Genomic DNA, 23882 nt, shown 5'->3' on the forward strand with positions numbered 1-23882 from the left:
CGTAAACACGGCGCCGCCAGCGGTGAGGGCGAGGCTGTGGTGTTGGCTCCAGCCGAGACAGCGACGACGCGCTGGCCAGCCATCAGTTCGTGAGTTCTGTGTCCCCGTCCCTGTGCTCCACCTCCTTCTCCCGTGTCAGTCCCTGAGAACCCCATTATGTAGCGCCACCTCGTGAGCTGTCCTGTGAGCTGCGTGCTGTGTGTCCAGCAGTCCGGACCCGGTGCTAAGGCCGGTGACAGTGTGCCTCGTGTCGGCTCCCGAGCCAATCGTGTGCAGCGTGTGTGTGCGTGTGGGCCCGTCCTCCATGCTTGGAGGTGTGTAAGACTGACTGACTGACTGACCTGGGGGGGGGGGGGGGAGCGGGGCCCGGGCGGGGGGGCGGAATTCTCCTGTCGCGGGCTGGAGGCTTGGTCTGTTGTCAGCGGGTGGGGGTGGGGGTGGGGGGGGGGGTCCGTCTAACAACGAACCTAAAACGGGCTGGAACTTGACCAACCAAAGCCTCCTTGACACGTTGCCAAGACGGAGGAAGGACGCACGAGTTCCAGCTAGCGAATCAGGCAACATGAGCGGCTACACCTCGAGCTTCGTGGCGTCGGTGGGTTCGGGCAGATCCTCAAGCAGCAGCGCAAACACCCGCCGAAATCGACCACAGCGGTGCTCCGCCTGCGGCAACCTCGGCCACAAGAGCCGAACCTGCCCCGGCGCGGCCCGGAGGCTAACGCCATCGGCCGTACAGGAAGGGGTGCTGCAGCAGCCTTCTCAGGCTTCGGAGGAGGCGGCGCTCCTGCTAGCGCTTGCCGCCGCGCCCGTGCTGCTGCCCGCCGCAGCCGACTCCGCAGCGCTCCCCGCCTGCAGCAAGCGGGCTCTCGCAGAAGCTGGCACAGCGGCCAAGGCGATGCGTTGGTCTGTCGAGGCTTCGCCGCGGAGCTCGTCGGAGGAGGAAACGCCGCCTGCGTCGCCGCCTCGATTCGCCCCGCCGCCCGCCAGCACAAAAACGCCGCCTCCTACCACCGTGTTTATTGCCCACGAGCAAGCAATCGCGGTCCCGTCCGCCTTCGCGTTCGCATACAGCATCTGAGAGAGCGAGCCACTCATTCTCCGGTGCAGCTCAACGCGCGTGCGTGTGTGGGATGGGACAGCAACCGCATGCGGAGCACCTGCACTGTTGAATGGCGGGGAGCGTGTGGTGCTTATGGAGTGCGCGACTAGGGGCTGCAAGGACGAGCCCAGCCAATGCGCAGGCATACGACTCTATCTTGACTGTATATTTAATATCATGTCTTTCTTGTGTTTGATATCGGGATGCCATGACCCCACGCCCAGTGCGAGTTCCTCCTTCTTCCCCACGCCAGTGGCGGGCCGCACATCCGCCCACGCACCGCGCGGGAGAACGACGTTTGGGGTTGCTGGCCGACGGAGAACACACGGTACACGCCGACGCGCCGCGACACGGCGTGGGGGTACTCTAGCTTGCCGTATACCATCTTCGCACTTCGGTGCGATGGCCAGCAAAAGATTCGTCATCTACGCATAAACATCTATTGGAGAGCACGGCAAGACAAAGCATGCGGGAAACGTCACACAATCACTCTACCGACTAATCGAATGTCCTAGCTAGGTACAACCTGGCTAACGCTCAGCGCCCGCCTGCAGAAGATGGCGGTGCAGGCCGCTGCCCGGTCTCAGGCCTGTGACGGCGCCATTGAGCTTGCCCGGCACCTGTGGCCTGCTACTGCGCGCGCGTTGCGAGCTGCGACTCGATACTTGCGCACTGTTGCCCGCGAACTTTGCTTTTAGCGCAGAGACGCCGCCTGCCGCCGAGTCTGGAGCCGACATCGTCGAACGGCCGAAAGAGGAGGACCGGGGCACTGGCTTGAGCGCCGCGACGGCACCCACACCAGCGGATGCGCCTGCTGACACCCTCGACTGCCACCGACCGGCCGACGACCACGACGCCCGCGTCGGGATCTGTTCCGGCGTGAGCGGCGACGCGCCGGCCTCAGCAAAGCTGGCGCGCAGCGCGGCGACACTCGGGCGGGGCGCGTCGTCCTCGCCCTCCGCCATAGCCGCAATAGCCGCCTCAGCCGCCTCGTCATCCGCGTCGTCCGCCACGACGGCCTCGGCCGCTGCGAAAGCTTCCGCCGCCACCTTCTCCACCGCCGCCGCCACCTTCTCGGCCGCCGCCGTCCTCTCCACCTCTGCTGCCTGCGCAGCTGCTTTCTCCGCCGCCACCTTCTCCGCCGCCGCTCTCTCCACCTCTGCTGCATCCGCAGCTGCCTTCTCCGCCGCCACCTTCTCCACCGCCGCCCTCTCCGCCGCCGCCTTCTCCGCCGCCGCCCTCTCCGCCGCCGCCTTCTCCGCCGCCGCCCTCTCCGCCGCCGCCTTCTCCGCCGCCGCCCTCTCCGCCGCCGCCTTCTCCGCCGCCGCCCTCTCCGCCGCCGCCTTCTCCACCGCCGCCCTCTCCGCCGCCGCCTTCTCCGCCGCCCGCCTTCTCCGCCGCCGCCTTCTCCGCCGCCCTCTTCTGCTTTGCGACCGTCTTGATGGCGTCAAGGCCGTTCCTCAGCGCCTTGAGATACACGAGCTGCTGCCGCTCTCGCACCATACGCTCGATCGCCGCCCTTTCCGCTGCCTCCCGCTCAGCCGCCATCTCTGCGGCCATCTCCGCCGCCGCCCGCTGTGCCTCCTTGGCGCCAGCTGACTTGGCCCGGGCCCGCCTTGCCGCGTCCACAGCCGCCGCAATCTTTGCGTCCTGCTCCGCTGCATTTGCCGCCGCCTCGGCCCCCTCGACCGCCTCGGCTTGCTCGGCGTCCTGCCTGCTGCCCCGCAGAGATTTTCTGCCCTTGGATGTCCTCCGCGCGCGCGCGGAGTCGCAGCCGCGCACCACGCGGGCGGCCCGCTCCTTGCGCGCTGGCGCTGCTGGGCTCACCGCTCGCTCCTCCTCGGCCGAGGAGCACGGGCCGAGGTCCCAAAGCCAGCTTGGGTGGCGGCGTGGGCCGCTCGGGTGGGTGCGGGGCCGGCTAAACTCGCTCAGCGACTCGCGTTTGTGCTCGACGAGCTCGACGATACCCGCGGAAGGCATGGGCGCGATGAGGAGGTCGGGCTCAAAGCGATGCGAGGCCGGGCTCGCTGAGCCGCTCGCCGTCGCGTGGGTGCTGCTAGCGCCTGCCGACATTGTATGTGTGCGTCCGTCCGTCTCTCGTCTCTGATTTGCGGCCGACTTGGTCCTTGCCGACGTGGCGGGGGAGGGAGGGGGGGTACGGGTGAGAATAGTACAAAGCTTTTGCCATATCGCTGGTCGGGCTACACACACACACACTACAAACACACAAGCTTCTCCCTTCCTATGTCTAGATGAGACCCAAAGCCGGACGTCATCGCTCCGCGCCGAGCAGGGGATTTACGAGGCAAGCGCGGCACCTCACGCGCCGCGCAGCTTCACAGCTCGTCCTTCTTGAGGGCAGGCGCCATGCTGTCGTAGCACGCGAAGGCGGGAGGGCACCAGCCGCGCCCGCGGAACTCCTAAGGCAAGGGGAGGGGGGCCCACGCTTCTTGAGTGCGGAGCGAAGGTGGGCTCCTCTCACGCAGCTGCTCTCGCGTCTCCACGTCCGGTGCTGTCTCCGCACACGGCATTTGGAGTGTCAGGTGTGTGCGTGCGCGTGCGTGTGTGCGTGCGTGCGCGTGCGTGCGTGCGTGCGTGCGTGCGTGTGTGTGTGTGTGTGTGTGTGTGTGTGTGTGTGTGTGTGTGTGTGTGTGTGTGTGTGTGTGTGTGTGTGTGTGTGTGTGTGTGTGTGTGTGTGTGTGTGTGTGTGTGTGTGTGTGTGTGTGTGTGTGTGTGTGTGTGTGTGTGTGAGTGTGAGTGCATCTCGCTCGCCTCGAGGCCGGGCGGGTAGGCTGTGAAGTCGCCGAAGTCGCGGTCGTGCCTAGGAGCGAGATCTCATTCTTCACGAGTCCAGTCTTCACCCACCCGTCGCCAGAGTCGCGCCGGGCGCGTGTAGCTCAGGCAGCGCTTGTCGGGCGGGGCCGCCTCGCGCAAGTACGGCTGCCGGTTGACGTAGCCTGGCGAGGCGCGGTACCTGGGCGGGGGGGGGAGGAGACCATCCGAGATCACCCCGAGATCACCCGAGATTGCCCGCGCACGGCCTGGCGCGGCGCGGCGCCTCGCATTCTGGTTCCAGACGATGAGGTTGTTGCGCTCGCCACTGGCGATGTCGTCGGCGCCGTGCCGCCGCGAGCCGAGGTGGAGAAGCGCGCGGCCTGTTGATGACGAAACTTGCGATTCATGGCTCAACCGTCGAGGGGAGTCGAGCTGAGGCGGACATGCGCGAGGCCTCGCTCGTGTGAGTACGAGGCGTAGAACTGGCGGTGCGAAGGCGAGCGAGAGTCGCCGCACACGGTCAGCGCGGCGCCTGCGTCATGGGACCACGAGCAGGGCTGGGGTGCGGCCCACAGCCGTGTACTCCGAGCACCGCGTGGGTGGGAGGGGCACTGAGGCGGAGGATCACGGTGGAAGACGGCCGAACACAGCGGGTCGGGTGTCGTCTCGAGTGCTCGTCGGGACACACAGCCGTCTCCGTCTTCCGCATCTGGTTTGCGGCGCCGCGGAAGTCCTTGCCGAGGCAGACGTTGACTGTGACGTCGGAGTCATCCGTGTGCATGTCCAGGCCGAGGTCCTGCCCCGCCTTGTACTTGACCATGAAGGAGTGGTGCGACGTGAACCCGCCCTCCGCCTGCTCCAGAGGGAACCCTCGGGTAAACTCGGGCGACCTCGGGAAATCAGCCTGCCCCAGCAGGGCACAGGGGCAGGCCGGTAGGGAAAGAGGCACACGGTTTGCCGCTTCATGCCGCAGCCGCTCTCGTGCGTGGCGCCACTCATGGCGTTGACTCATGCCCGACAGAGCCCAGCTGCCGGGATCGGTCTCGGATCGGTCTCGGATCGATCTCGACTACATCTCGCGGCGCGCCTGCTCGGGGTACAGAAGCGCGGCCAGGGGGTGCAGCACCGCCGCTTGCAGCCGGTCGATCGCAGGCCGCATCCCGATGGCGTTGACGATGATGCCATAATTGTTCATCGAGTTTGGCCGCTCGATGGGCAGCCCGGAGGCATAGTACCCGTCCAGCTCGTCCAGCAGCAAGTCGCAGAACGCGCACCCTCCTTCTGCGTCGAGAAAGAGCGGGAGTGAGTAGACGCCGGAGCTGTCGCCTCCGCCGGCCTCCTCTCGCAGCAGATCGAGCAGCGCGCTCGCATTGGAGGAGCGGATCGCGTGAAGCAGCGGCGGGTGCACCCACTCCGTCCAGTCCTCAAACAGATTCGCGTGGCGGCGCAGAGGCTTGTACTGCATGGCGAGGCTCGTGCGACGCGCCTCGCCGGCGCCCACAGCGAACAAGCCGACGAGAGCCCTGACCAGGGCCGCGGCCATCACCACGCCAACTATGAAGTGCTTTGCTGTGATGTTGTTATTGTTTGCTGGCAGCGCCGCGTGGGCTTGTGGAGCGTCGGCACCGCTCGCTGCAGACAAGTCTACGGAATCAAGAAATCTTCCCCAGAGGACGAGAGAGAGAGAGAGAGAGAGAGAGAGAGAGAGAGAGAGAGAGAGAGAGAGAGAGAGAGAGAGAGAACCGCCAATGGCCGTTATCCGTTAGTGCGGACGTCGCCGCGGCTCGCCTCTGCCGCGGCGGCTGCTGCGCGCACGCGGCGGCGCCGCGCTCTCGCGAGACGGCTGGCGACGCGGCTCGCCGCCGACGTACGCTGCGCTCGTGCGACGGTCCGCAGCGTGGCGTGCGCGGCGCTGCGCGCCGCTCTGCGAGCGCTTCTACGCCTGCACTGCCTGTCTCTGTTCCTGCTGGTGGTGGTGGTGGTGCTGCTGCTGGTGCAGATGCTGCTGCTGGCGCGGCGCGGCTCTGCGACAGGGCTCGACGCGCGCGTCGCGAGCGTCTGACGCGGCGGGCGGCGTCGGGCAGGTGCGCTTCTCTCCCTGGTGGTGGTGGTGGTGGTGCTGCTGGTGCTGCTGGTGCAGATGCTGCTGCTGGTGCGGCTCGGCTCTCCGACTCGACTCGGTGCGCGCGTCGCGGCTATCTGACGCGGCGGGCGGCGTCGCGGGCGGCAGCGATGGCGGCTCGACGGTGGAGGTGGAGGCTGGCGGCTGGAGGCTGTGTGGTGGACCTTTGACTAACTCTCACCCGCCGCCGCTCCGACGGTGAAGCGGCGGGGATCGCCAGCGGATCGACGACTAGTTCGTGCTCGGACTGCCTCGCAGTCACCCCGTCGTTGAGGCTGGCCATCGCCTGTCTCCGACCCCGGTGTTTTGACACCCAACACTCTTCCTTAGCTCCTGAGGGGCGCGTGGTTCTAACCACGTAGTATGACTACAACCCACCACAGACACCCTCCCCCACTCCTCACGTGTGTTCACACCCTCACCCTCTCCTCTCTCCTCTCTCTCTCTCTCTCCTCTCTCTCCTCTTGTCTGTGCTGTCTGCCTGACTCAGGCACTCAATCTGCCGATGCGTGATTGTGTGTGGGCTGCTCCGAGGGGGCCCTCTGTGCGATCCGACGGGTAGGGGGGCTGTGCCCGGGCGGTGTCCGGTGTGGAGTCCCCTTCTGATCCCGCCTGGGATGTTGGGTGTGAGGTTGTGGCGGCTTCGATCCCAAGGGGGGGAGCTGATCCCACTCAATAACCAACTCTCAGGGGCAGTAGGTGGGCGAGCTTCAGGCACGCTCATCTCGATCGTCAAGACGTCGCTACGCGCGGTCTTCCGCGGGGGGAGCTGCGTCGACGGGTGCGGGACCGCGGCGCAGCCAGTGCCGCGGCGAGGCCTCCGGCTGTTTGCGGCGGGCGGCTTGCTGCTCGCTGCGATTGCGAAAAACTCGTCTCGCCACACGCCAAGGGCTTATGCTCTGGCGAGACGTGAGGCGCATGCGCCCAGGAGGGGAGGGGGCATGCGTAACGACGCTGCTAGAGATGCCTTTCGGGGCCCAGAGATAAAACTTCTGTGATGCCATGCGTGACCTAGTAGTGTCCCCAGCTATGGGCGTGTCCACGTTGGAGCCAGGTGTGGTGTGGGCGCGAGAATAGCTCCGCCGTTCATGGAGGCAACCGATGCGAGTCGACTGGTGTGTGTCGTCGTGGTTTCGTATCAAGAATTCTCTCTCTCTCTCCTGTCGAGGACCTCGAGGTGAATGTGACGGCGTGCCGTTCTCCCATCCCTCCCTTGGGTTGTCTGTTTTCTTTCTTTCTTTTTCGAGGTGGATATCCTTTGGCCGCGTTGGGTAGCGAGGATTGGTGTGACGCGATCCACGCAGGCGTGTTTTCTGACGGCCGACCGTCAGTGCACGGAGTTGCCCCTTCTCCGACTGCCCCGGCTAGTTCACGAGTTTCGCGGGAGGGAGTGACCCCATGCGTCAAACCCGAGACCTAGCGCGGGTGGGTTGGAGGGGGCTCGCCCCGTTCCTCCCCATCGGGCCGCATAAGCGGCCACGCCTCGCAGATTCGTTTTCGCGCCTGGGTCAGGCGCGCGGGGCATCCCCCGGGTCGCTCGACCAGCGATCCGATGCCCATGCCGTGCGGGGCTCCTGCCCTTTAGCAGAGAGCGGGGTCCAAACTCGACCCAGCGCCAGCCCGAGGCCTGCGGGGAAAAGGCGAGGCTAAGGCTGGTGCACGGCATGCGGACGGGACAGACCCGAGGTATAGAGCACGGGAGGCGATGGAGGGCCAGCCTAGAGGCAGAGGCGCGGCAGGACGGGTGGGACGAGGAGGGAGGAGGAGCGTGTGCCGATGGGGCTGAAGGTTGCTGGCATCCTGGATGTTGCAGGACAATAGCTAACACTAGGCACGTCCTATGCGCCGAGTGCGAGGCGGTGAAGGGAGAGAGGAGGGAGCACTACCGGGCGATGAGGAAAGGCGCGGCGGACGTGCTCAAGGCGCTACGATGGACGCCACCGAAGTCAAGGAGGCGGACACTCGCCCACACCGCAGAGTGCGAAGCCCAGGCGCTCGCTGTACGCGCCATTGCTGGGGCGACGAAGAGGTGCGCAGGAAGAAGGGAGAGCGACGAGGAATGGGAGGCGATGGAGCAACTGCTAGCTGGACGACTACCTGAGCCGAGTGTGATGGACCAGGACCCGCCAGAAGACATCATGAGGGAGTATGACACACGGGTGGTGACTTCACTCAAGGCACTGCAGCAGACGGCGGCATCAATAATCAAAGTACGGGAAGGGAAGAGGAAGGGACTCGAGGCGGAGAGGAAGGAACGAGTAGCCGCGGAAACAGAACGCCTGAGAGAGGGACAGAAGGAAAGGAAGGAGAGGATACGAGAAATGGAGTGGGCGGCGAATGCGTGTATTTGCTGGCGACGGAGGCGACATCGACAACGTGATGCCGAGGAGAAGGAAAGGGAAGAGGCAGAGAGACGCCTCGAAGCGGGGAGAGGCAGAACGACGAGAGCGATGGGGATGACACTCAAAACGACCCACTGCGAGCTCGAAGGCGAAGGCCAGCGCAGGAAACGCGGTGATAGGAACGACGATGCGGCGAGCGCCGGAGGGAAGCGACGACAGCGAGGGGACGAGGACGGCGAGCAGAGAGGAGAACAGACGGCGAGCGGCGCACGCGAGGGCGACCACGCAGGAGAAAACAGACGGGACGAGGGGAAGGAAACGCGGCCCGCCAGGAAGCGAAGGCAGACGGCAAGATACGTCGCCGGACCAGCGACAGGAAGCGCAGGAAAACAAAAAGAACAAGACCAGGAGCATGGAGACGAGGGAAGGCGCGAGGCGCTCCGCCGACAAGCAGCAGAGGCGGCGGCGAAAGTAACGACGGCCATGCTAACGACGGGCGGCACGGTGGAAGGGGCGAAGGTAGGCCCCTCTAGCATAGCGGAAGGGGAACTCGGCCTACTGGCGACGAGGAGGCTAGAGAAATTTGAGGTGTGTAGCATCTACACTGGGGAGATCTTCCGGACAGGAACGGCGCAGCCACCAGAGACAGTACCAGACGAACTATCACGACACACGGCAGCAGGGGGGACGCAGCTGGATGGAAGTGACGACGAGGGCGGGGACGACTTTGAGGTGCGTGAGCTAATCCTGAGCAACAATAAGCGACTGTACCACGGAGCACAGAGCGCAGCAGACAGGACGGCGGCGACGGCGGACATGGCAGAGACGAGTGTGAAACAAAGGGCGGCGGGCATGGAGGGCGGTAGCGACGGGGATGGAGACGGTGACGGTGGCGAGGGAGAGGAAGGGGGTCCATTAACACCAGACAGCGAGAGGGGCAGGGAGGAAAGGGGGAGAGAGGAAGCCAACGCGACGTGCGCAGAGGATGAGGATATAAACTGGGACGACGCAGCGGAGGGGATAGGCGAGGGAATCGAGGGACCGGAGGGCTTTCGCGACAGCGACGATGACGACGAAGAAAGGGGAGGGGACGGAGGGGCGACACGCAGGAGGAGCGAAATCGCTAACGGCCCGAGCAGAGAGGGCGACGGCGGGGCACGAGGGAACAACGGAGACGCTACCGATGACGCGAACCGAGGCACGGACGCCGGCGGGGACGGGGAGGGCGACAGCGACGTCGAGGTTGACGCAACCGTATCGAGAGCGCCACCCAAAAAGGGGCGGACAGCCATGGAGGTCACCGAATGGAGGGCGAACGGCACGATGCGAAAAGGCAGGGCGAGGCGGATGGAGAAAGAAGTGCCGAGAAGGCCATGGTGGAGGGGAGGGACGGGAGGACGAAAGAAGGGCGAGGAGGACGAGCGGCCCGCACAGACCGCGAGCAGACAGCGCCTGCTGGCCACCTCGAGACATTCGCAAAGAACGCTAGCTACATGGGAGGGCTTTGTGAAGGATGGATTGAAAAACATTCGAACAAAGAAGAGGCGACGGGAGGAACCGGCGGAGGATGCAGTGACGTGACACACACACACACACACACACACACACACACACACACACACACACACACACACACACACACACACACACCGCTCACCCACGCGCACTGGGCCTTGCACTTTGAATGCCGTGGGGCTCCTGTCGTCAGACGTGGAGACGCGAGGGTTGCCCCCCCTTGCCCCACACCACCTCGTGTGTGTGGAGAAGTTTACCACAAACCCAAGTAGACGGCCGACAGCAAGTGGCCTGACCCGGCGAAAAGTCAGACACACGAGCAAGGGGGGACAAGCGTAAAAAGGGACGGAAGTCGAGAGCGCTCGCAAAGAGGACGCGGCGGCGGCCAATGGCCACATCATCAGCATCACCGCCCGCACCACCGCCCTCTCCCGCCGTCCCGCCGCCTTTGGTTACCCGCGACGGCGCCGCTATGCCGCTCGGCGGCGATCGACTGCAGAATGACACGCCGCCCATGCTGATCGGTCCGCCGCCTCTGGCTACCCGCGATGGCTCCGCGTTGTAATCAAGTCGATGCAAGTCAAGGCTCGCGAGCAAGCCCCCCACTTGTGCTCAGGTTCTGCCTTCTGAATGCACTCTCCCTTCCCCGCGCTTTCGCAGGTCCATCCCACATGGGCCCCGCGGGGGAGGCGCCGGCGGTGGTGACAGAGGCGCAGGGCTGGCGGCTGCACCTCTCGAGTCGCAGCAGCACCGGCTACGCAGGCGTGCGCAAGCAGGAGCAGGCGTCGGGCTCGCGCGGCTGCCGACTTCCCTGGGCGTCGGGCCGCTTCGCGGCGTACCACACGGTGGACGGACGACGGGTCTACATCGGCTCTTCGACTCGGCGGTGGAGGCGGCGTTGGCACGCGCGGGCGGAGGGGTCGGTGGACGGACAGGTCGCCGCCCGCCGGGCGCGAGGTGCGCTAGACTGGGAGACCACCTCACTATGGGGCCTGGACCCAGTTCTCATGATTGTACATGACTAGCGATGTGTTATAGTTCCTCTTGTGTAAGTAAGACGCGATCCCGCCCAAGGGGCGTCTACTTGGGTTTGTCCGCGACACATCGCGGGAGATACATGCCCAAGTCTCGCGGCACGGGGAAACCCGCAAATCCATCCCCGCCGGGGCGTAAATCGGTCCGGGGCAGCCCTCGTTACCTTACCTTACCTTACGTGGAGTCGCGAGGGCTGCCCGGCTCTTGCCCCAGCCACAAGATGTAGATGTGGGTGTAGATGTGTGGAGACGCTCACCGTACCGCACCGTACCTCAGGCGGCCGACCTACTCGCCGCGAGGGAGGCGAAGGTCGGGGTCGCGCGGAGGGCGTCCCTGTCGGGCCGGCAGCTGGCGAGTGCAGCGGCTGAGCTGCAGGGCACGGCCCGTGCATGCGCTTCGCATGATGCATACCCACGCGGGAGCCATGGCGGCGGTTGTCCATGACCGGACAGTGAGGTACGTACGCCGACACTCGTCTACACGCGTTCATGATTGTCCGCCCCAATGTCTGTCTGCAGCATGAAACAGTACGCGTCTCTGTGTGTCGTGTGTGATCCGGATCTGTGAGGGTCCGCCCGCAGGCGCATTTTGTATACCGATCTGTGTGTCGTGTGTGTCTATCTGATTGCCGCGGAGCCCCCGCGCAACGTAAATCCGCGCTTCGACTCTGGAGACGACCCAACCCGCAACCGCGAACCGGCGCCAGGGGTCGCCGTAGAGCCGTATCGGAGAGATTTGAGTTTTTACTTTATATTCACGCCGCCACACACGCTGAGCTCCCCTCCACGACGTGCTGCGCACCACACTCGACTGCCCCAGCCGCTCTGGCCATTTTCACCAACTCACACCAACTACAGTACCAGGGGTATCAAAAGACAAGCAGCTCTACGTACTCCGTTACTACTTCTGCTGGGTCTCTCGGCTATTGGGGAGCGCCCGGCAGGAAAGAGCGAACACACTCATGGGGAAAGCAAGGGGGGAAGCAACGGCATCACTGCTCGCCGTCGCCAGCGGCTGCCGTATCCTCCAGCACGATCACCGCGATCTCGTCGCCGTCCTTCATGCAGCCGCTGCCGTCCCACTACGAGGAGGGCGGGGGCGGGATCGCTCATGCGGGGCCCCAAAAAGGCGCTGAAATGGCGGGCAGCAGTACGGACCTGGCAGGGCATGCGGCGCCCGTCGAGCATCTCGCCCTTGTGGAAGAAGCGTGCCGCGGAGAGGCGGACCCCGCGGCTCTTGCAGAAGGCCGCCATCAGCCTCGACAGCTCGTGTGTCATGCTCATCTGTGGAGGGGCACGTCGAGAGCAGGTTGAGAGGGACTGGGAATCAGGGAAGGTGGGAGTAGGCCACACTCTATAGCACGCCTTGAAGTGGGTCTCGCTCCCGTCCTGCGTGACCGCCTTGAGGTGGATCGGTGGCCCCTTCTGCCCAAACTCGCGATGGAGCCATTCCATCTTCCACCCGGGGACCTCGCGCTCCTGTCTTTCACGCTCTCGCTGCCGCTCGGCCCGCCGGGCCGCCTCTTCGGGGGTCGGCGGGGTCGGCGGGCGGTTCAGCCGCTCCTCCCGCGCCGCCGCCTCCTCCGCCTCGCGGACCTTCGCCCGCCGCTGCCACTCCTCGTCGTTGTCGCGCACGTTGCAGCGCGTGATGCTCTTCGAGTCGCCGGCGCCGTCGAGCAGGTCGTCGTACGAGAGGCGGGCGCCAAAGCCGTCGAGGTCGACGGCGAGCGCCGCGAGGCTGCTGCGGTCGGACGCGAGCAGCAGCTCCTCCACGTCGTGCCGGATGGAGGGGTGGCACTCGCACGTGCCGTCGGAGCAGTCCTCCGGGTACGTCTTGAAGTACCGGCTGTTGCAGGGCTCGACGAAGTGGTTGAGATTGAGCTCGTACTGCTTGTCGAGGAAGTCCTCGGGGCACTTGGCGCAGACCTCGACTCTGTCCTCCGCTCGGTCGGTGCTGCGGAAGTCGGACGGGAGCTCCGGGTCGAGGAAGTCGGACGAGCCGAAGGAGCGGGTGAGCGCGACGAGGTCGTCGGCCGTCACGCCCCAGTCCTTGTTGTGCCCCACAAACGTCTCGTAGCTGCGCGTGTCCGTGAACGAGTCGTGCCCGTTGATGGAGACGTGATACGGCATATGGTAGTCGTAATAGACGTCGCCGTTGCCGCGCTCTCGCCGCACCGGCTCTGGCGGCGGATGGCGCATGTGGAACTCGGCCTTGCCGATCGCGTTGAGCCGCTTGAAGTCGGAGATGCGCTGCAGCCGGACGAGAGAGTTGAGGTAGTGCGTCCACGCGTTGTGCATGCCCTCGAAGAGCGCGCGGGGCGTGTACTTCTCGTCATACATCGGGTTGTAGCTCTGTCCCTCGACCCTCTCCGGCACCGGGAACTCCTCGCAGATCTCCTTGCAGAAGTCGTACACGGACTCTCCCCAGCCCGACATCTCGGCCAGCACGGCCACGAGCGCCCCCACCATCGAGGCGTCGATGCCACACACGCGTGCCGTCTCCTCGCAGAGCGAAGTCGGCGGGCGGAGGAGGCAGTCGCCCGAGAGGATGCGCCAGCTGACGCCGAAGATGGTCGCCGCCTCGGTGGCGCCGGGGAGGAGGACGGCAAGGTTTGCCGTCCAATTCATGTCGCAGATGCAGTCGTGCGTGCAGCACGCCTTGCCCATCGTCGACTGGATCTCGTACGTGAAGGTGAAGATGACGGGGCCATCGGCCGACTCGATGGAGTACACGTGGCACTCCTGGCCGAATTTCTTGCAGTGGTGCATGGCGCAGCCCAGCGGCACGATCCGCGAGAGGAAGGGCGGCACGGCGTCGAGCCCGGGGATGCGGAGTGCGAGCGCCCGCGCCACCGCGTCCTGGTAGCGCTGCCTCGACTCGGCCATGAACTCTCGGCGGCGGAGCGGGTAGAGGTAGTTGATGGTCGGCTCGTGGTCGAACTTGAAGCCAGTCGGCTCCGTGCGCCAGCAATCCTTGTTGCAGCCAAGCTCGGGGTCGGTGACGATCTGCCGCTGGCTCCCCGTCAGCGGCTGCATCGAGTGCCGGCTCATGAGCGCTGCCAACTCGTCCTGTGCGAGTGGGCAGCCGCTCCGGAGCGCGAGCGTCAGCCTCGCCATGTCCGCTTGCGAGGGAAGCAAGCACGCGATGAACTCGAAGAGCGATCGTTCGCCGAAGACGGGCACAACGAAGTCGTCCATGGGCGGTTGCCCTCACGATGGGAGTCGCTTGGCAATTACCTCGATGAGAGTGCCAATGCGCAGTCGCTTGCCGGGTTGCTTGAGCTGTGAAGAGGTCGGCAGCCCGAGCGCCGTCGACCGCACCGACTACGGCACAGCCTCCGGCAGCGCCCGGGGCTTCGCCCAACACCACTCGCAACAGCTCTCGCGCGCCGCCGTCAGTGGCGATGCGCAAAACATCAACAACGCTGCTCGCAACATGCGTGTCGCGCACTCATTCATGACCGGTCTCAATGCCCCACCCCCCTGCGCGCGGGCCTTCTAAGCCCGCGGGTAGTCCCCCCCCATCCCCAGGGCCTCCAGGGCTCGCACCTCAACCTCTCACAGGCCAGCGCACAGCGCCATAAGGAGGTATTTTCTTCTCAATAACAAGGCTGTGAACCAACACACCAGGGTGAGGGACGAGTTCAAGACGCTTTACGACGAGTGCGCAAAAAACCTGGACACGATCGGGAAGAAGCTGCTCATGCTGAGCGAGAAGGCGCAGCGATTAGGGGATATGGGACACCTCGGACCCGTTCGACTGAGCTCCAAGCGAACCTGTGCAGGTGCTAGAGGTGCCAGAGGGGTCCTTCACAAATGCGGCAGAGGGCGGGCCGCACCTCACACGTGTGCTGAGGTACCTCGCGCTCGACGAGAAGCTGGCCAAGCGCTCCGCCGATGGCGAGATCAACTGGGGCGAGGAGCACACCGACATGAACCTCGTCACCGTTTTGCCGGGCGGCGCCTTTTACGAGATGGAGCCGGGCGGCGCCTTGAAGGATGGAAAGCGCTGGCTGCCAAGCATGGAGGAGCGCTCCTGGAGAGTAGCTCCCTCGCCCCCCGCCACCCATCTCGGCTACACCTCGGCTGTAGCTGGGGCGTAGGGATTCCCCGAGACGCTGAAGAAGGCGGGGCTCTACTTGCGCGCGCGGCCGACCAAGGAGCACGAGACTGGCCAGAAGGTCAAGGGGACGCCACCGCCCGGCTGCTTCCTCGCACAAGTCGGCCAGCAGCTGGAGGTGCTCTCGGGCGGCGCCTTCATCGCGACGCCGCACGTCATCACGGCCCCGGAGATCCCCAAGTGGAGCCGCTGCTCCATGGCGCATTTTGTTCACCTGCGGAGCGACGCGCTGGTGGTGCCAGTCCTGGGCGCCAAGGGTGCGGAGGAGGACGCGGACGAGGCGTATGCGCCGCCCGTCCTCGCGGGGACCTACGTGCTCAAAACGCTGGTCGACATTGGCCTGGCGGGGAAAGACCAGCTCGACAAGCTGGGGTACCGCAACTATGGACGCCTCGCAGAGCAGCGCGCCGTGGACGCGAAGGTCGAGAGCCGCGTCAGCGGCTGTGCGCAGGCCGATCCGCGGCTCTCGCAGGCGGCGTAGACGGCCGGCACGCGCCGTTTTGGTGAGGGCAGCGCGGGGAGAGGGGGAAGAGAAGGAAGAGAGGTGCATGAGTGAGTACACGCACACACACACGAAGAGAGGTCAGGGTGGCGTTGTGGGGAGGAGAGGACAGGGTGGCGTTGCGGACAGGAGACTTTCTGCGGGGGTGCTTCGCTCGTCAGTGTCTCCTCCCGTCTCCCCGCCTTGATCCTGCTTTGGAGGTTCTGAGATAGACGGGGGGAATGGCGGCCCCGGTACTCGAGTAGGTTACTGGTCGGTGTGGGGACTGGGGAGTTCCTGCGACACAACGTGGACGTTCTCACATATGGGGCGCTCTTGGCGCACTGCGCGCTACGAGGGGCGGGGGCACACAAACAAATCAGTCCACTTCACAGGTGCTTTTCGCTGCACATGCTGAAGCCTCCACTAGCCGGGGCAGTCGGAGAAGGGGCAACTCCGTGCACTCTGACGGTCGGCCGTCAGAAAACACGCCTGCGTGGATCGCGTCACACCAACTCCTCGCTACCCAACGCGGCCAAAGGATATCCACCTCGAGAACCTCGAGAGAGAAGCCTCCAAGGCAAAGCTTGTGCTGTGAAAGTTGGGTCCGGGGTTGTGTTTTTGTGTGAAAGCAGGTCGGATGTCGTAAAACGATGGCCGAACGGCACGCTGCTGCGCCCCACGCCGCGGTGCGCGGCGGCGATGCTGGCGGCCTCGCTGCTGGCGATGCCAGCCGCGCCACTGGCACGTCGGTCGCCACTGTCACCACGTCTCTCGCCGCGGTGGAGCTCTGCGACGAGGACGTGGCAATGCGCTGCTCGGCTCAAAGCGATGCTGGCTCTGCTGCCGACCCTGAGTGGGAGGCGGTGCTGGCGCAGCTGCTAGCAGAGGAAGCAGAGGAAGCAGAGGAAGAGGAGCTCTGCTGCCGCTTCGAGCGCCGTGGCGACGACTCCGACGACGGGTGAGGAGGAGGAGGAGGATGCTGTGCAGGGTGTGGCTGGGAAGGTGGACGAGTCGCTCGAGCGTCGGGACGAGCGGGCTTGCGCCACTGGTGGAGGATTCAGTATGCCGCAGGGCGGCTCCCACCTCGATGTGGGTTATCACTCCTGCGACTGCATCGAAGAGGGCTTCAACATTCAACAAACAGGAATCGAGGATGACCGCATGTCTGCTACCCAACGCGGCCAAAGGATATCCACCTCCGAGAACCTCGAGAGACGTCTGCATCAGGTCTGTGAATAGCTTTCTGGCTCGCGCCCGGCCAGCCAGGCCAGCTACTGCCCATTCCGAACGGCGGTGCAGCAGTGGGCGGTGCAGTAGTCGAGCAACGGTTGGCAGCATTTGCTGGCAATGCGGCTCCGCGTCACACGGATTCTCTCCTGCCCGAGCCTGTCAACTAGCGCTCGCCATTGCAGCGCAGCCGCTCTCGCGATGCGGAGCATCGAGCTGACGCTGAGCCCGGCCCACCAACTCTCGCTTGCGCTGCCAAAGGACTGGCGAGACATACCCTACGCACGAGATGACCCGCCGCTCTGGGCTGCGGCCTGGCCATCCGGCACCGCCACTGCCCTGCACCTGCTTGAGCACCCTGAGCTGATCGCCGGCAAGCGAGTCTGCGACGTGGGCTGCGGCGTCGGCACAGCGGGGATCGCTGCTGGCCTCGCCGGCGCCAGAGAGGTGATCCTCGCCGACCGTTCTCCGCTGGCGTTGGAGTGCGCAATGGCTGGCGCGGTTGCCAACGGCGTAGGCAGCCGCTGCGAGGCGCGCACGGTGGACTGGCGCTGCGCCTCCTCCGAGAGGACTCTGGCGGGCCCATTTGACGTCATCTTGGCGTGCGACGTCTTCTACTCGCTCGACGGACGCTTCGCAACCGCGGATGAGATGGGAAGCCTCCGCGACATGCTCACGCGCGCTGCGCTAGGAGACGACTTGCAATTCACACTGGCGGTTGGTTGATGCCATTGACTGTCACTAGTCGCGCGCTCGCGCCGAGTGGCCTGCTGCTCGCGGCGTCGCCTGTCATAGCGGAGTCAGAGCCACCCACCCGTTCCGAGATCAGAGTGACCGAGATTAGGCGCTGCCCATCGAGTCGGAGTACAGGCCCTATGCCACCCGGCCGGAAGCGGAGGCGTGCCTGAGCAGACGTCACAAACCTCCCCCGGGCACCGCACTTCAGCCGTACCTCCGCACCCCACCCGGATCATGGCGAAATTGGACGCACGCACTCGACCTCACCTTTGGTCGGTGGGGCCCGGCGTGCCTCAATGAATCGCCGACCTCGCCTTCGCCCACCTTCCAGGCGTGCCTGCGCTCGCTCGAGGGGAGCGGGAGCGGCGAGCTGCTGGCAGTCGAGGGCGTGCAGGAGCTGCGCGGCCCGCAGGCGGCCGGCGAAGGGCCCGAGGGCCTGGTGGACTCGCGAGCGGTGCTCGTCGCGAGTCTGAGGCGCGGTGCCTCTTGACGACTGAGGCATTTGTGTTTGAGTGTGATGTGTGTCAGGGTGTGCGGTCATGCATGGCGTCATGCAGTGCGTGTGGGCCCATCCTAACTGTTCTTCCTGATACATACCTGCGTGCGGGAGTTGGGGAGAGAAGCGGAGATGAAAGGTCTCTTAAAGAGCGCTCCCACACAAACCCGAGACGGTGACGGGATGCTGGCTGATGGTCTCAGGCCCACAGTGAGGGGTAGTGCATCAGACTATCCCGGGGATCCTGCTGAACAAGTTCCTCTTGTAGCTCGATCGGTCACACCGCCATCGCCGTCGGGGAGAGGGGGGACGACACTGCTTCGGCAGCGTGCACCTCGATCCTGTACCGTGTTTGTTATGACCCCCCCCAATGAACACACCAGTGAGGGAGGGCGAGACGATCGAGGGGTCCCGTACCATGCGGAATCGACCCTATCCAGTGCTCAAGTGCTGTCTGTGCGAGTCTCGCTCAATCAACCCGCTTATAGCAAAGAAGGGGCAAATCCGTGCACTGACGGTCGGCCGTCGGAAACCACGCCTGCGTGGATCGCGTCACACCAATCTTCGCTACCCAACGCGGCCAAAGGATATCAACCTTTGATTGATTGATGGGAAGGCGAAACACAGTCCGACCAACGACTGGGACACCAACGCGGTATGGGTGGACGTATCAACCTCGAGAACCTCGAGAAACACTTATCCACGGTGTGTTCACGCCTGTGGACCGGCGCATGACTGCTCTCGCAAACACCAAACACTCGGAAGAGGAGCGTCGGGCGCAGGACAAAGCCTTCAGGCCTAGACAGGGCCGTGAGAGCCGCGAGCCAATCTCATGGCACCCACCGCGTTCCAGCTCCGCCAGGCCTCCGCCGGCTCGGTGCTCTCCGAGGACACACGCGACGACCACCTGCACCTGTCCGACATTGCGTCGGTTGGCACGGAGGAGGGCGACACGCCCGACGTGTCGACGGTCAAGCAGCGCTTGTCCCTCTTCCAGCGGCTGCGGCAGAGGTGGCTGCTCGGCCGGGCCGCGGGCAAGATGGTCAATCCGGAGGCGTCGCGACTCGTGCCGCGCAGCGGCAGCTCCAAGTCGCGCCGCTCGCGCCGGCAGAGCACGATCAACGTGCCCTCCGCGCTGCTGCTGCGCGCGCTGATCGCACGGCTGGAGAAGCGCGGCGTGGACGTGGACGGCGAGGCTGCGGAGGAGCTGTCCCTGCTGCTCCGCTGGCACGTGCGGCACGGCCTGCAGGAGTCCTCTCTTTGGCTCGTCGACGCTTTCGACCAGCTGTCGACCGGAGGTGGACAGACCACGGCCTTCCAGAGGCCGATCCTCCCCTCATTCGCACCCCACCACGGCATGGCGGTCCCTCGCTCGGCCGCGTCACACTCCTCCCTCCCCACACTACACACACACACACACACACACACACACACACACACACACACACACACACTCTCACACACACTCACACACACACACACACACACACACACACGCACGCACGCACGCACGCACGCACGCACGCACGCACGCACGCACGCACGCACGCACGCACACACACACACACACACACACACACACACACACACACACACACACACACACACACACACACACACACACACACGCACAAAGCACACACACACACACACACACACACACACACACACACACACACACACACACACACACACACACACACACACACACACACACGCACATCACGCACATCACGCACACGCACGAAGCGTACGCACACGCGGCTGCGCAACACACGCACACGCGCCCTGCGGACAGCCACCACACAAGAGGGGTCGAGCCCGTCGCAGGCTGGGAGCAGGCTGCCGATCGGACTTCGGGGCTCGTGTCTGCGCCGGGGTGGGACGGGAAGAGGGAGGCGCTGGCGGACCGGTTCATCGACGGGCTCTGCGCGCTGATGCGGCGCGCGAACTCCCGCAGGACGTGCGCGAAAGAGGGGAGTGGCAGCTTCGGGATTGGTCATCCGCCACCGACTAGGCGCGCGAACTACCGCATGATGTCCCAAAAGGAGTGGCAGTTCGCGCAGGCCGAGTCGTTTATGTTTGTGATGCCGGTCGACGTTGCGTGGGAGGCGCTCGATTCGTCGCTCATCTCGCGGCTGTTTGTCCGCCACCCCCACGTCGGTCTGCAGGCTCATCCCTCGGCTGCACCTCGGCTGCAGCTCGGCTGCTGCTCGGCTGCACCTCGGCTGCACCTCGGCTGCACCTCGGCTGCAGCTCGGCTGCACCTCTGCTGCAGCTCGGCTGCTGCTCGGCTGCTGCTCGGCTGCTGCTCGGCTGCCTCTCGGCTGCTGCTCGGCTGCATCTCGGCTGTAGCTCGGCTGCAGCTCGGCTGCTGCTCGGCTGCTGCTCGGCTGCATCTCAGCTGTAGCTCGGCTGCCTCTCGGCTGCTGCTCGGCTGCATCTCGGCTGTAGCTCGGCTGCAGCTCGGCTGCTGCTCGGCTGCTGCTCGGCTGCATCTCAGCTGTAGCTCGGCTGCACCTCGGCTGTAGCTCGGCTGCACCTCGGCTGCAGCTCGGCTGCATCTCGGCTGCACCTCGGCTGCATCTCGGCTGCAGCTTGGCTATCTCTCGGCTGTGTTTCGGCTATGCTCGGCTACAGCTCGGCGATCTCCCGGCGATCTCCCGGCGATCTCCCGGCGATCTCCCTCTCCCTCGGGCTGCAGGCGGCGCAGCTCTCGCGCCGCGTGCTAGTCTTCCACCGCGGATCAGGCACCTCATTCTTCTAAGTATTGTGATTATGCTCACCATCATGAGTCTCATTACTGTGTGTTATCTTGCTCGCCTTCCACCGCGGATCAGGCACCCCCACTCCTAGGAGTGCGCGCAGTGTCGGTCGCGGTTGAGATGACTGTGACTGCGGCTCTGCGCGAGCTCTAGGCGTCGAGCAGCGTGTAATCTCGTGTAATCTCGTGTGATCTCGTGCGATCTCGTGTAATCTCTAGGGATCGAGCAGCGCGCGGAGTGGTTCCTCGAGGAGAAACTCGACATGGCGATAGACACTCTCTTCACGGACCCGGCCCGCCGCTGCTACTCCGCCCTCTGCCGCGCCGTCGCCTCGCGAGCCACCGGCATGGAGCGAGGCGCGCACACACGCTCCACACTCTCTCTACCTCGCCCTCCCTCCCTCCCCCCGTCCTGAGCCAGTGGCTCACGCTCGCGCGGCTGTGCGCACGCCACACCTTGTCTTGACTGCTCAGCCTGCGCAGCACACGCACTCGGCGTAGGCTCGCGCGCCTCTGCGCACGAGATTACACGAGATTCACGAGATTACACGAGATTACACGAGATTCACGAGATTACACTCGGCGTAGGCTCGCGCGCCTCTGCGCACGAAGCCGACGCTGCAGAGGTGCTGCGCGGCGCCGGCATCGACACGCAGAGGATCAACCTCGGCCGGCTGATCCCGTCGTTTTGCCTGCTGCTGCGCCGTTTCTTCCTGCGCCGCTACCGCACCACCCACGGGGCCGAACCCAGGCTGGATTCGACCACTGCGGAGGTGCGGTACTAGGCGGCTGACCGTGCAGGAGCCGACCTTCCACGAGGTCGCCGTCTTCTACTCGGAGCTTGGCGGCGTGGGAGGCGACGAGGAGGGGAGGGAGGGGGTGCAGGCGCGCCACGTTCTGAGAGGACAGTTTGGGAAGACAGTTCACTCGCCGGGAGGGGGGGGGGGGGGGGCACTCATGTGCGCGCATCAGGTCATCATAGCCGATGCGTAATCATGCATGAGCAGGTGCGCCTCAAGTCCTTCCGCGACATTCCGATCGCCGACGTCGAGGTACACCTTATGAGTAGTAGTAGTAGTTGTTGTTGTCAGTCTGCTCGCCATTACACAGCAGCGAGTATGCAATCGTGACTAGGTCGTCTTCCCTGGGCTGCGCGCCACCCGCATCAAGTCGGCCGACCAAGTCAAGATCGTCATGCTCCTCCTCGCCGGCATCGCGACGGCGCTCTACGGCTACTACTTCTCGGAACCTTCTAGGAACCTTCTAGGAACCTTCTAGGCATCGCGACGGCGCTCTACGGCTACTACTTCGCGCACGGCACCGACTGGACCGCCCGGGCGACGCTCATTGGACCCTTCTAGGAACCTTCTAGGACCCTTCTAGGCACCGACTGGACCGTCCGGGCGACGCTCATCGGCTTGCTCGCGCTGCGAGCGTTCCAGACGTGGCGGTACGTGGTGGGCGCAAAGGCGACGGCGGAGGGCCTTCCATCGAAGGGGTCATCGGTCGTCCATCGTGAGCGGTGACTTGGTGCGCACAGGCGACGATGGAGGACTTCATCCGGACGACGCTGTACCACCGCTCGCAGGACTCGCAGAAGGGGGTGCCTGCTGCACGCACCACACCCACAGCCCCTGCACCCACACTGGATTCGATACCTTGGAGGTATGGGACTAGGTGCTGCTCCACGTGCTCAACTCGATCGAGGAGCACGAGCACCGCGAGGCGCTCCTCGTCTACCTGCTCATGCTGGCCCAGTCGGGCCCGGACGGCTCTGTGGTCGGCTCGAGTGCGGGGGGCGACAGCCCGCCGCCGCTGCCGATGAGCGCCGCCGAGGCCGAGGTGCTCTGCAGCGCCTTTCTCGAGGCCGAGTTCGGCGTTGCCGTGCAGCTGGACACGCACGCGGCGCTGGCGCGCCTCCTCGACTTGGGCCTGGTCAGGCGGGGCGGCGGCGCGGCCTCCACCGAGACGCGGCCCGCCGACTCGGTCTACGAGGCGGTCGAGGTCGGCAGCTGTGAAGAGTCTCTTCACACCCGCAGCTGTGAACAGGTCTACGAGGCGGTCGAGGTCGGCCCGGCGACCGCGCGGCTGAGGGAGGCGTGGAGAGGGCTGCAGCCAGCCACCGCGGCGCGAACCGGCCGCGACGATGGCAGAGGCGCGCGGCTGCTCTCCACGCTGGCCATGTTCACCTCGCGACAGGCTGACGCCGGGCGCGACGACTCGCCGCGCGATGGGTACAGCTTGTGAGGCCGCGGCGAGAGGGAGGGCGGTGGAGGGGTAGTGGCGCGAGCGCGGAGAGCCGCGCGCCGGCGGGGACGGAGGCTCGGGTATGCGAGAGTAGCGCGCTTATGTGGGATGGGGTAGATGACGAGAGAGTGCAGTGGCCTGCGGCCCGGCAGTGTGTGGTGAGCTGCGTTCGCTTCGAATCATCTCGAGACCCGCACACTCTTATTCTATTGACAAGACCGTTCCCGTCGGACCTGATATGACACTCATAACCGCAAACGGCAGAGCAGTGCGCCCTCTCAACGGTACGTCTGGCGCCTTGCACCGTGACGAGCGCCATAATAGCAATAGGTAAATGATAATACGTAAAAAGCCGTACGTGTGTCTCTTTCACATGACAGTGCTCTCAGAGCTCTCGGAGAAAGAAGTACTCACATTGCCGCTGGAGAACGACATGCCAGTATCCTCAAGCCGGCTCATCTTCCGCGCCATAGCTGCAAACCCATCCCCTATCCGCAGCGGCGAGAACGGTTGATCCTCATCCGCCGCCCTGCCACCAGACGCGGCCGCTTGCAACGCCCTCTTTGTGGCGGGCGAATCGACATGCAGCCGCGCCGTGTCCTCCTGGGTTCGGCGCGCCAGCGGATCCCCCGTCGACGTCGAGGCACAGTGAGGGCATGCGAGACCGACCGGGATGAAGGCATCGGCTGCACAGCTCGGCTCGCTAGCGTCTTGCCGCCGGACATAGTCGGCGTGGCAAAAGGCACATATGTACGCGTTGCAGCAGGAGGTCTCGAACACCTCCCGGAAATGCAGCATGCAGAGAGGGCAAAAGAATTTGTAGATTGCCGCCGCAGCTCCTGTAGGGGTCTCTGCCAGCCCTACGTCTGACCGATCTCGGCTCGGCGGCCGTGCAACCTCCACAAGCAAGCGTCGCCGC

General features: G+C 65.1%; 12 protein-coding genes across 12 annotated transcripts; 7 read left to right on the forward strand and 5 right to left on the reverse strand.

Annotated features, from left to right (window-relative positions):
* Window positions 1–759: 759 nt before the first annotated feature.
* On the reverse strand, window positions 760–1095 carry EMIHUDRAFT_243873 (hypothetical protein; the record flags this gene model as incomplete). The annotated part of the gene is made up of 1 exon (XM_005770005.1): window positions 760–1095. One exon carries the CDS (start codon window positions 1093–1095, stop codon window positions 760–762), a length of 336 nt encoding a protein of 111 aa, XP_005770062.1.
* A 534-nt stretch (window positions 1096–1629) lies between these two features.
* Window positions 1630–3172, reverse strand: EMIHUDRAFT_243874 (hypothetical protein; the record flags this gene model as incomplete). The annotated part of the gene is made up of 3 exons (XM_005770006.1): window positions 1630–1688; window positions 1773–2088; window positions 2534–3172. 3 exons carry the CDS (start codon window positions 3170–3172, stop codon window positions 1630–1632), a joined length of 1014 nt encoding a protein of 337 aa, XP_005770063.1.
* A 263-nt stretch (window positions 3173–3435) lies between these two features.
* EMIHUDRAFT_243875 (hypothetical protein) lies at window positions 3436–5417 on the reverse strand (the record flags this gene model as incomplete). Its single annotated transcript, XM_005770007.1, has 6 exons — window positions 3436–3519; window positions 3965–4056; window positions 4138–4254; window positions 4290–4406; window positions 4487–4727; window positions 5001–5417. The coding sequence occupies 6 exons, from the start codon at window positions 5415–5417 to the stop codon at window positions 3436–3438; spliced, it is 1068 nt and encodes a 355-aa protein (XP_005770064.1).
* A 4835-nt stretch (window positions 5418–10252) lies between these two features.
* EMIHUDRAFT_369894 (hypothetical protein) lies at window positions 10253–10894 on the forward strand. Its single transcript, XM_005770008.1, has 2 exons — window positions 10253–10438; window positions 10514–10894. The coding sequence occupies exon 2, from the start codon at window positions 10525–10527 to the stop codon at window positions 10876–10878; it is 354 nt and encodes a 117-aa protein (XP_005770065.1). The 5' UTR covers window positions 10253–10438; window positions 10514–10524; the 3' UTR covers window positions 10879–10894.
* An 820-nt stretch (window positions 10895–11714) lies between these two features.
* Window positions 11715–14118, reverse strand: EMIHUDRAFT_458943 (hypothetical protein). The gene is made up of 3 exons (XM_005770009.1): window positions 12241–14118; window positions 12046–12171; window positions 11715–11969 (listed from the first exon to the last, which is right to left on the reverse strand). Exons 1-3 carry the CDS (start codon window positions 14083–14085, stop codon window positions 11880–11882), a joined length of 2061 nt encoding a protein of 686 aa, XP_005770066.1. The 5' UTR covers window positions 14086–14118; the 3' UTR covers window positions 11715–11879.
* A 10-nt stretch (window positions 14119–14128) lies between these two features.
* On the forward strand, window positions 14129–15488 carry EMIHUDRAFT_243879 (hypothetical protein; the record flags this gene model as incomplete). The annotated part of the gene is made up of 4 exons (XM_005770010.1): window positions 14129–14329; window positions 14419–14475; window positions 14673–14930; window positions 14991–15488. The coding sequence occupies 4 exons, from the start codon at window positions 14129–14131 to the stop codon at window positions 15486–15488; spliced, it is 1014 nt and encodes a 337-aa protein (XP_005770067.1).
* A 653-nt stretch (window positions 15489–16141) lies between these two features.
* Window positions 16142–16453, forward strand: EMIHUDRAFT_243880 (hypothetical protein; the record flags this gene model as incomplete). The annotated part of the gene is made up of 1 exon (XM_005770011.1): window positions 16142–16453. The coding sequence occupies one exon, from the start codon at window positions 16142–16144 to the stop codon at window positions 16451–16453; it is 312 nt and encodes a 103-aa protein (XP_005770068.1).
* A 191-nt stretch (window positions 16454–16644) lies between these two features.
* Window positions 16645–16888, forward strand: EMIHUDRAFT_243881 (hypothetical protein; the record flags this gene model as incomplete). Its single annotated transcript, XM_005770012.1, has 2 exons — window positions 16645–16654; window positions 16731–16888. 2 exons carry the CDS (start codon window positions 16645–16647, stop codon window positions 16886–16888), a joined length of 168 nt encoding a protein of 55 aa, XP_005770069.1.
* Window positions 16889–16919: 31 nt separating this feature from the next.
* Window positions 16920–17946, forward strand: EMIHUDRAFT_243882 (hypothetical protein; the record flags this gene model as incomplete). The annotated part of the gene is made up of 2 exons (XM_005770013.1): window positions 16920–17435; window positions 17563–17946. 2 exons carry the CDS (start codon window positions 16920–16922, stop codon window positions 17944–17946), a joined length of 900 nt encoding a protein of 299 aa, XP_005770070.1.
* Window positions 17947–18687: 741 nt separating this feature from the next.
* On the forward strand, window positions 18688–21501 carry EMIHUDRAFT_458944 (hypothetical protein; the record flags this gene model as incomplete). The annotated part of the gene is made up of 3 exons (XM_005770014.1): window positions 18688–19250; window positions 19783–20096; window positions 21343–21501. Exons 1-3 carry the CDS (start codon window positions 18785–18787, stop codon window positions 21499–21501), a joined length of 939 nt encoding a protein of 312 aa, XP_005770071.1. The 5' UTR covers window positions 18688–18784.
* Window positions 21502–21711: 210 nt separating this feature from the next.
* On the forward strand, window positions 21712–22963 carry EMIHUDRAFT_243884 (hypothetical protein; the record flags this gene model as incomplete). Its single annotated transcript, XM_005770015.1, has 5 exons — window positions 21712–21768; window positions 21851–21898; window positions 22257–22319; window positions 22394–22720; window positions 22766–22963. The coding sequence occupies 5 exons, from the start codon at window positions 21712–21714 to the stop codon at window positions 22961–22963; spliced, it is 693 nt and encodes a 230-aa protein (XP_005770072.1).
* A 278-nt stretch (window positions 22964–23241) lies between these two features.
* On the reverse strand, window positions 23242–23761 carry EMIHUDRAFT_243885 (hypothetical protein; the record flags this gene model as incomplete). The annotated part of the gene is made up of 2 exons (XM_005770016.1): window positions 23242–23260; window positions 23337–23761. 2 exons carry the CDS (start codon window positions 23759–23761, stop codon window positions 23242–23244), a joined length of 444 nt encoding a protein of 147 aa, XP_005770073.1.
* Window positions 23762–23882: the final 121 nt, after the last annotated feature.

The sequence above is a fragment of the Emiliania huxleyi genome, assembly GCF_000372725.1.
Source record: "Emiliania huxleyi CCMP1516 unplaced genomic scaffold EMIHUscaffold_402, whole genome shotgun sequence".
Classification (NCBI taxonomy): domain Eukaryota; phylum Haptophyta; order Isochrysidales; family Noelaerhabdaceae; genus Emiliania; species Emiliania huxleyi.